General features: G+C 38.1%; 1 protein-coding gene across 1 annotated transcript; it reads right to left on the bottom strand.

The window, feature by feature from the left end:
* Positions 1 to 521: 521 nt before the first annotated feature.
* sost (sclerostin) lies at positions 522 to 5,050 on the bottom strand. Its single transcript, XM_016510752.1, has 2 exons — positions 4,739 to 5,050; positions 522 to 2,428 (listed from the first exon to the last, which is right to left on the bottom strand). Exons 1-2 carry the CDS (start codon positions 4,977 to 4,979, stop codon positions 2,034 to 2,036), a joined length of 636 nt encoding a protein of 211 aa, XP_016366238.1. The 5' UTR covers positions 4,980 to 5,050; the 3' UTR covers positions 522 to 2,033.
* Positions 5,051 to 10,614: the final 5,564 nt, after the last annotated feature.

Here is a 10,614-nt window from a genome sequence, read left to right as displayed (position 1 = left end):
TATAAACACTTGGAACATACATAAAAAGGAAATTTGTTTGTTTTACAGCATAATGACTCCATGTAGTTTGTGTACTGAGCAGCCTGGACCCAGTTAGACTAATATAGAGAATTTCATCATGAGGAAGCACTCAAGTGTGCAACAGACAAGATTAGAAGGACTAAAACAAGTCCGCCTGTACACATTTCCTTGTCAATCTATGGCTCAGACTCTGCAGGCTTAAACAAACATATGAATGGAGGCCTGTGGGTTGAGTTCACTATACCGGATAAAAAGAGCTGTTTCTGTTGTGACTGTACTGTTCCTGTCTGACGAGGAGATTCTTTTCTTTTCTCGCCTTTTGTAAAGGTGTCTTAGACATTCCAAAGTGCTACAAAGCCTCTACTTCCTAATTGTGGAATATTGTTTACAGAGGGCTCATTGAGGGACGGATTTAGCGTGCGGGCACGGCCCAAGAGGAGAAAGGATCTGTCAAAGCAGTCTGACAAGAATGATAACAAACACACTTCTTTTCACATATATACATTGCTTAACTTTATTCATGTACTCTTTTTCGTTATGAAATTCACTAATATTACATATAGTACAATAATGGCTATTATTTTCTACAAAAGATTGCATAAATAATTTAAATGATGAAATTGAAAAAAATAAATACGCAATTCATTCTTTGTAACAGTCTTTTGGTCGTACAGAGAGTGGGGATCCATTCTTTGGAAGAGGATGCCACTCAATGAGACCACACAGGTACAGTATGTACAAGTTGCTATTCATGGCAAGTCTGCTTACATTATAAAAATCCCTTCCAGTTGCTATTTCAAATACACAATTGAAAAATAAGCAAATATTATCAGCACTGATCTGGGAAATAAAAAAAAAAAGGCGGGGAAGTCACGAGCAGAAAATGTTGAACAATTGGCATTCTTTTATCTCTTTATCCTGTGTAAAATCAACATCCAGACCACAATTTCAAAGTTTGGTTCACTTATTTGTCTCTTCGTTTCCGGTCAGGAGACAGGAAGGATGACATCTTTGCTGAAGACTTCAGTAATGGATGTAGATAAACCTGCTAGCGATTGCAGATAGCTGAATATCTCCAAATGGTTTCCATTGAAGGAGGGTGCAGAAAGGTTCTTTGCCTGGGAGGAATTCCTGCAGATTCTTGCACACATGTGGGCCTCTTTTTCGGGTGTTCTAACAAACAGGAACTGACCATGTCTAGAGGAAATGGCTTTTTATGACTCAAATCCTAAACACAAGAATGGAACTATTTGGTAATTAGGACAAGTCACAGGAATATCGTTTGCGGTTCTTGACCTCCGGGGACTTGGACCGTGGAGGGCTGACACAACTTTTCGAACTCTCCGTAACTGCCAGTTCCGATCAGTTTCTTGTGGAAATGTGAAGTTGCAGAAACTCACATGGTGATTGGCTCGGGTCCCCAGCCCGTCAAGAGGACTCGTGGGCTGGTCAAATTGACCAAGGTTAAGAATTCTGGGCCTCAGCGATCTGTCAGCAGCGGCGTGTCTTTTGGGCCCGACACGGCTGGACGGTCAAATCATACGCAGCTCCAAGTCCCAGAAGAGGAGGACAAATCTGGTACACAAACATTCACATGAGCGCTTGGTGGATTGGTTGAGCTCTCAGCGTGCTTACCCTTTCAATGAACTTCAAACTCGAAATGAACTGCTTGGGCAAGAATATATGGAGTTATTCCTCCTTCCTCAAAAATATCATCATTCCCTGAACTAATCTCACATAACAGCATACGTCTTTTTACTCAAGCGTCCATTAGTCCGCTGGCATTCTGTGATCAAACTGGGACTATTTCGGCTCAAGAGCACATACAAACAGTGAGACATCTGAAATACATTGGAAACTTGTTGGCATGCCAATACGTTTGTTACAAGCTAATGCGTTTATTCCTTCCCTTGTAGTTGAGGATTGCAGTTTCTGAAATATGTGTGCATATGTATATAGGTGTATCTGTATGTGTGCAAGAGAGAGTTTCTGTATCAGTTCATGTTTTCCCGTCAGTACGAATTGCTGTTGACCGACGGCACTTTGCTACGGTGCTTCTTATTGCGTCGTGGCTTCTTGGAGGACAACTCCTTGACGTCCGATTGGTTGTGATGGCGATTGTAGCGTTTGCACTTGCAAGACGTGACTACTCGGATTTTGTATGTCCGGTTTGGTCCGTTAGGACACTGGAGCTGTATCCGCTGGGTGCGGGAGTGAGCGGGAATGCAGCGGTAATCGGATGAGCTGCTTCTCCACCATTTTCCCCTTAGAATTGAGTTTGGCATCAAGTGAGCTGGAAGGCATTGACCAGAACACACCAGTTCTTTCACAGGTTTGACGCTGCGGCAAGATCCATCGGTAACGTAGCGGGTAGAACGCAGCTCCCGGCAGCTTAGTTCAGAGGCTCCTGGGAAAGAGAGGAGAACCCAAACAAATCTGTTAAATGTTTAGGGATGCATCTTAAATAAAACACAGCTACCAGAACTGGTATTTATTATAGCCTGTATGACTTCATGGGTTTTGGATTATTCACAGCTACAATACGCAAAACTGATTTTTTTTCCCCCATGTTTTGTTATATACACAGGTATTAAGTAAATTTCCTAAAGTTGACTTTGTTGTGTGTTTTGTCGAGTTTCCCAGAAAAAGTTGTTGTGTGTCCAGCCAGCAAGGAAATGCATGATAAAATCTTTTAAAATCGGTAAAATATGTTTTTTATTCATCTGGTTTGGATTTGGCTAGCGAAGTAATAGATATGCTCTTTCTTGATTGGGGGTGGAATTGATGAGAATCCCAATCAATTAGAAATCCACAGACACTAAACATCATACCAGATTGTTCTGTACAGAAAGTACTGATTGCATGTGAACTGCAATCAGAACTTTTGCAGTAAGATTGAATTTAACATAAGCTCACTTAAACTTCTCATTAATGTTTTCAGAAATTTTTCACTTTTATTGTGTCAGTTAAAGAGATGAAAGTGAGATTGGAAAGATCTGTTTCCTTCTTCAGCTCCCCTCATGGAGAAGAACAAAGGATTTATGTGTGTGATGAGTTCAGGTTCTGCCTCCCCTGATTCTCAGAAAACCTGATCTGATGTTTTATGAGGAGCAGGACGAGAGCCAGAGGAAGATGAACATATCTCAACATGACCCCACACTGACCACCAGAGAAACTACACCACACGTCACCCCTTCGAGAGCAAAGTGTGATATCTTTCTTCACCCCCTAACGAGCGAGTATAACGTACGTGCTTGGTTTGATAACCGTTTCCTTATGCTGAAACACAACATCATTTTAGGGGTGTCCACTGACATAATTAGATATTTGAAATTATCTTGTTGACTTTGCGAATTGCTCAATCCTTCATTATTTTTATTATTTATTGTTATTGTCATAATTTTATTACTCTGTTCGTGGAGGTTCGCTTGTTGTTATTTTTGGAAGTAATCTGTGTATTTATTTAGCAATAAATTTAGACGTTCCAATTTCTCAAACACACTTGCTTTTTTCCAAAGTCTTGATTTGTGTTCTGGAAACAAGCTCTTAGAGATTTTTTCTTAATTCTGACATTAACATACACAAACACACACACACAGTGTATATTGTTAGACCTAGGTTTGAATTCACAGTAGTTTTACTTTCCACAGGTGGGAGTCATTCTCTATCAAGGCAATACCCTGAAGAAATGACCCCTTAGAATAACTTCACACATTTTCAACTACCCTGAAACCATACTGTTGCAATTAGATGGTTATGAAAAGGCAGACCTTGTCTAATTATGTAAAATTGGGGATATAGGAACAAAAAAAGGGTTATCGAAGTTAACAACCATCACTTGTGCTGGTAAAAATGTGGAACGGCAAGCATTGTTTCTGAACTACTATAAAGCTTTTATTTAAAAGCAGCCACATCTATGTAGAGCCAATACAGGAATATCCAGTATCCTCTCCGTCAGAACTCAGATAAGCACCCTGGAACCTTTCACTGTGTTGACTTTCACCTGCCTTTCACTCACCTATTCCAGTCATCCACGTACCCATTCAATAAACCATCCTGTTTTGCACTTACCTGTTGTGTCTGGCCTTGCTTTGTGACAATATACCTTACACTATAAAATACAGGGGGAATTCTCAAAGTCAGTGGTCGGCAAAATAATCTGTTATAAACAAATTATTAGAGCAAATTTCATTATAGATAGATAGATAAACCCCATGAACTTTTCAGTCGCTAATGTCCATTTTAGGTAACAGATCTATCTAGACAAATTCCTTATCATACCTCTTGATTTTTACACACATTTAAAACACACAGTACCCAAATCTTGTTAGCAAACATGCAAAAACTTACTAAAATACGCATTTTCCTTGAGAGTATTAAAATGTATTTTACTTTAAACAAGCTGTACTTATTTACATAAAATATCAAATCACTAATATAACTTTTACTTAAGTCGTTGCTTAAAATAGCTGAAATAAAATTCAAAATAACTAAGTAAACTAATGCAATTAGGCTACCTGGAGGGTTATTAATTTTTTTTTAAATAATCTATTGGTAGATTCATTTAATGTGATGATGTTGATAGATACGGCCCAATTTTAAGGGAAAATAGCCCACAAATAATCTTACAAGAAAAAAAATAGTCATGTTCTGTTATATTTTATGTGTTGGTGCTTTGATAGAGCTCAGTGCTATTAATCTTTTTCCTTTTACTTACCATAAGTACGTGAGTTGGCTGATGACCTCCTTCCTCCGTTCTTAGCTCGGTTCATTGTGTTGTTATTAGAAATTTGTATCTGCTCCTCAGGTCTATTCGTGTTCTCTGTGTATTCTGGTATAATTTCTGTAGCATCATTTTTTAAAGCTCTCCATCCGTGCACAGCTGTGAAACATCCCTGTAGCAGCAGCAGCAGCAACAGCCGCGCGCCGCACTGCACGAGCGCTAGAGACACCTGCATACTCAAATAGAGAACGAGACGTTCCGCGGACAAACTCGGACCGGTTTTCTTCTCTTCGTGAGAGGCTTGCCTTTTTAAAGTACCACAGGTTTCGCAAAAAACCCAGATAATTTAGCGCTTACACGAAGTGGGAGGGATTTCGGCAGAGACGCTCATTCAGAAACTGATAGGGAGGAAGGGGCACGCGCAGAAGTGTAAGGTCAACTTGGAGAGAGAAACGTCATCTATTTTTCACCAGAAATGAGACAGCATGTCTTTACTGCTGTGTTTCATACTGTGTCGTTTTCTATTGTCTTTACAGCCAGTCGGAAATTTGGACATTATTTTTAATAATAGATTTTAGAGCCTACTATTTTTTTTATAAACAGTGTGCAAACTATACAATGACTTGACGATATTAATTTAAATGAACGTTTTTTTAAAGGAATGTTCTGCTAAAGTAGGCTATCTTTTAGCAGACGCAATCTTAACGTAACTTGTGTTTGTCTCACATCAGCGTTAAACGCATGGCTTTGTTTGTACAAAAACTGCCCTCTTGAGGGAGCCAAACAAACAAATATCTTGAAAGGATAATGTTTCTTATTCCTGGCATATTGTACACATTCTGCTTCCCCTGTCAGTTAAGCTAAGCAAAGGATAGCAAATATCTCAGTATGCATGACACTGGTTGAGCAACAACCAGCTACTCTGATACATTGTGTCCGCCAATCGTTCAAGCTTAGAAACCACTTTGGCTAAGAGAAAAATCGGATCTATTGTGACTCTTCTTTTCATCCCGTCATCATGAAGATCAAAATGTCCACAACAGGCCTAGTCTGATTGTAGCCTATGTTCTTTCCCTGTCATTCACTGGCTGTTTTTATATCTCTTTTGGGTTTGTGCACAGAAAACACAGTCTCCAGGCATGCTTTATCAAGATAGCAGCTTGAGCATAAATAACACTTCGATGTGTTCCAGATTTACAAGGGCTGCCAGCAAAATATACTTTTATAAAGAAGAAAAAAAGGCAACACAATGTCAAAGCCACATAAACAAAGCATTTAACTCATCTGGACTGACAGGGCTGAACTCAATGCATATGAAATGCAAACATACTGACTTGCAGCTGAGCATTAAAAGTTTTCAGATAAGATGGAACCGGGTCAAAGTTGAGCAGAAATGTTACTTTTGCAAAAACAAACGTGTTCTTGGCCCTGCTAATAATTTTTTGCCCTCTGATTCATGGTTATATATTTAATAATTAATATTATATTATAGTTATATAGTTATAATAATACAGTATATTGTATCTTAGGGTTTTATATATATATATATATATATATATATATATATATATACTGTATAACAATTGCTTCCGTCTACAAATTCTTAAGTGTCCAAATACTTTTTGGTGCCACATTTCCATTTATTTAAAATTCCTTACATGTGTAATAATAAAGCGGGAAAATTATCTTGTATCTGCGATAATCAGGGTCATTTTTCACACAGAACTAGAGTCAGCAAACAGATTAGGGGTTACTCTGAGGGATGTAGTCATAATAACATTTCACAAAGCCTGCCAAAACGACACATCGATGTAATAAGTGCTAAATGGAGCCGTTTTGCACCAAAACATCAGCGATTTCTTCATTCAAATGTAGATTACACTATTTTAAGCTGTCCTTGGGACTGATGTCTCATTTAGAAATACAGTCCTTACAAATATTATTGTATCATTTTTATTGTATATAAAAATGATGGATCATTTTTTATCCATGATTTATAAAGTACAGCTCCCCTGCAGCTCATGAACATATAATCTTACAGTAATACTTCACTTCTCAATCAGCCAAGTCATTTGCATTTGTCATTATTAGCACATTTTTCATGTTGAAAAAACAATAGTCTGAACATTTAACAGAAATAGAAGCACATTAGATGTTTAAATAAACCATGACTAGCTGAATCATAGTGAAAGCACTTCCGAATTTAATCATGTTTTTTAAGAGTTCATTTGAGTTTAAGAGCAGTAGAAACCTCAGCTGTGGTTTCACAGTGCGTCTCGGCAAACCTTGCTGACCACTGGGTCCGTGTGTTAACCGCTCTGTAACCACTCGATGTAGAGTTTTGCCACAAGTGCATTTGTAAACACTGATCACCAAGCATATTATCCAGTCCATTTATGCATTGATGATTCCTATGACATAAGCACACAAGCTGGCAGTGTAGTTGCAGCTAGCATGGTGGGGAAAAAAATCTTTAGCTATAAGCTATTAAACTCATTCTGGTTGGGTTATGAACAAATGGGATTTGTGGGAGAAAGATTACAACTTCAGTAGTCATGAGAGAATGCTGTGCGTCATTGTTCTCTGATTCACTTTGTTACAATCCAGACTGCTAGATTTCCGTAATAATTTATTTATTTAATCAAATCTGGTCCAGGATTACTGGAAGTGAGATTTTGCAGAACAACAACACGTCTTGAAATTCTCTAATGATTTGGCATTTTAATTTACAATGTGTAATTATTGACACCATGTTTGTTTTAACTTGAAGGAATAGTTCACCCAAAAGTGAAAATTTACTGAAAATGTACTCACCCACCGGCCATCCAAGATGTAAATGAGTATGAGTAGATGAGTCTATCACTAAGGCATTAAACCATTACTTTAAAAATGTAAAATATGAGTCCTCTGTTCATAATAATGCTTCTTCTAGTGAAAAAGACCATCCCCTGTTTTTCTCTCACATCAAAATTCACTGACATGTTTGTTCAGAACTGGTATGGACTGTTTTCGCTTGTAAATGTGTTTGATGGGTGCATATTTCTCTCCTGATTCAGATGAGACTTTTTCACAGTGAAAGCAATATAATGGAAGTTAAAACATCTTAATGGTGGATTTTTTAAATTACTAATGCAAATGTATTTCTGTTCACAAGACATTAATTGATGGATTGCAGTTGTGTAGATTACTTGTGGATTATTGTGATGTTTTTATCAGCTGTTTGGACTCGTTCTGACGGCACCCATTCACTGCAGAGGATCCATTGGTGAGGTTCTGATGAATATACAAATGCATCTATATCTTGGATGCCCTGAGGGTGAGGAAATTTCAGCAAAATTACATTTTTAAGCGAACTATTGTTTCCTGTGTGCTTATGTCGCCATGTATTTTCTCATTATGATGGTATTAATATCTTATTTTGCTGAGTATTAATACCTGTCAGTGTACTTGTAATGGAAATAGAGAGTGTAAAAAGTCAGTTGATTTCACAAAGATGTTACAATTTAGCATGTTGTCATTTTCAACAAAAACCCGTCAAAGAGCCGAAAACTGTTTTTTATAAGTACATGAATCACTCATTCACTGGGTGTTCATTTTCACAGTGAAAGTGTCTCTGAGTGTATGTGGAAACACTCAGTGATGATGTGCTTTTCCGATAGAGCGTCATCATTTCCCAGAATGCTCGAGAAAGGTGCGTTAATTACCCATGAACATATAAAAAGGCTCAGCTGCTGAGCATGCAGGAATTTATTTGGGTTCTAAGAGAGGGAGGGAAAAAGGAAGTTATTTCAAGAGCGTGTTTCAAAAAGCTCCACAAGTTTGCTTTTTTATGGGATCAATAAAACCAGATAACAAGCATGTGAAAATAACCTTGCTCTCTCTGGTATCTAATCCAATAAAGACTAATTATAAGCAGGACTAATAAACAGGGTCATGCCACTGGTTGTCATGTGAAGGTAGCTGATGATGGAGTAGCAGGAAAGATATTCCCACTGGCCACCCACACTGAAGAAACTGTGCTGAGAAAATAAACCTGCTTTGGGAAGGGACAGGTTTCAGACACCTCAGTGTGGACTTTCCTTCCGTCTGTTTTTGTCGATGCTGTCGATTTGTCATGGACTACCAAAGACAACAGACGTGTACGTAAATCCTACTTTGTGCTGCTGATATATTGTCACAACCTTCTTCTCTTTGGTTTGCTCTAAGTCAGAGGTCACTCTAAAAGGTCGTTTTTGTTGTCAGCATACTAAGCTTTTTAATTATGCACAAATTGTTATTTGTGAGGAAATGTGTGAGGAATTCATAGTGTTAGACTAAACACATGCCACAAATCCATTGTAGTGTTACTCTGTTTAGAGCTTATTGTGCTTGATGTCATTTCCGAAACATTTTATGAATATTTATGGTTGATTTTTGCTACTTTGGATCTCTGGCGCCCATTATCGAGACTTCAGTGACTTCCAAAACTAGCAAATGGATTAATACCTGACCTTGCAAATAAGGGTCAACTGTGAAGCCTGTTCTTCATTAACTCGTGTTTCTCTTTTGTATCTTAGCTCTGGCTGCATTAGTGCATCCATGACGCAGATGAAGATTCTTTTTCATGTGGTTTTTGTGTCTGTGGCTAATTAGAGATCATTACGGTTGATCTCCCACAATAATGAAGTTGTGCTTTAGATATGTCTAATTTGTTGTTCTACATGACTAGGAACAAGTGCCGTGTGCATATTTCACAACTAAGATCAAACAATGCCTTAGGAAAAATAACAGTGCATCCAGCTTTAACTTTCTTCCAAACTTGCTTCCAAATCAAACACTCCCGCCAGTATCTCACCAGCGATCTGACTTGGACCCTTAGGAGCCGTGCAGCCATATTCTGCTGTTCTTTACATGACAGTTCTTTAATAGATATCAGACGCACTTGGCAAGGCCCCGCAGGAACAACACAACAGCAGAGTGCAGGAAGATGAAACGAGCAACACCACTGCGGGCACAAGTGCTTGGAAGAGGATCTGAAGCCCATCCATTCCAAGAATGTTCTCTCCCATATTTCCCAATAATTAGTGCTGCTCCACAGATGTTCCTTTTTTTCTTAAGTTTTCATTATGGGAGCACACAGTGAAATGGGACAAAAAAAGTTGAAAAAGGGAAACATCATATGCTTTTCATTTAAGCCAGTCATTAATGAAGACGACAAAGAAAAGGGGGATATCCTTCACAAGAAGTGCCATTAATAATGAGATTTTAAAAGATTAGTTGTTGTTACTAAAATTGAGATCTTCTGCCAAATTATCTATCTGGAATTTAGTCAAGCTCAACTGAACATTCTCCAAGGTTTTCATTATTACAGATTCTGTCCTGCAATATTTGTAAAAATATAAAACAATAAATTATTATGTATTAATTCAACATATTTAAGCAAACACATCATGCATGACCTTAATTAGTTCATCCGAAAATTGTAATTTTAATCATTCTAATCAAATGCTTAAAAAACGAAAGCTTGTACATATTAAAGGGGTCATATGACGGTGCTAAAAAAGAACATGATTTTGTGTTTTTGGTGTAATGAAATGTGTTTATGCGGTTTAAGGTTAAAAAAATACATTATTTTCCACATACTGTACATTATTGTTTCTCCTCTATGCCCCGCCTTTTTGAAACGCGTAGATTTTTACAAAGCTCATCGGTCTGAAAAGCGAGGTGTGCTCTGATTGGCCAGCTATCCAGTGCGTTGTGATTGGCCGAATACCTCAAGCGTGTGATGGAAATGTTACGCCCCTTACCATACAGTGATGCCGTGTCCCGGCAGGAGCGACGAGACAAAAACATTCAAACCCAAAACGAGGCATTCGTTTGGTGCATCCAGT

The sequence above is a fragment of the Sinocyclocheilus rhinocerous genome, unplaced genomic scaffold, assembly GCF_001515625.1.
Source record: "Sinocyclocheilus rhinocerous isolate Xijiao unplaced genomic scaffold, SAMN03320098_v1.1 scaffold144, whole genome shotgun sequence".
NCBI classification, from domain to species: domain Eukaryota; kingdom Metazoa; phylum Chordata; class Actinopteri; order Cypriniformes; family Cyprinidae; genus Sinocyclocheilus; species Sinocyclocheilus rhinocerous.
This window is presented reverse-complemented; position numbering and strand designations above follow the sequence as displayed.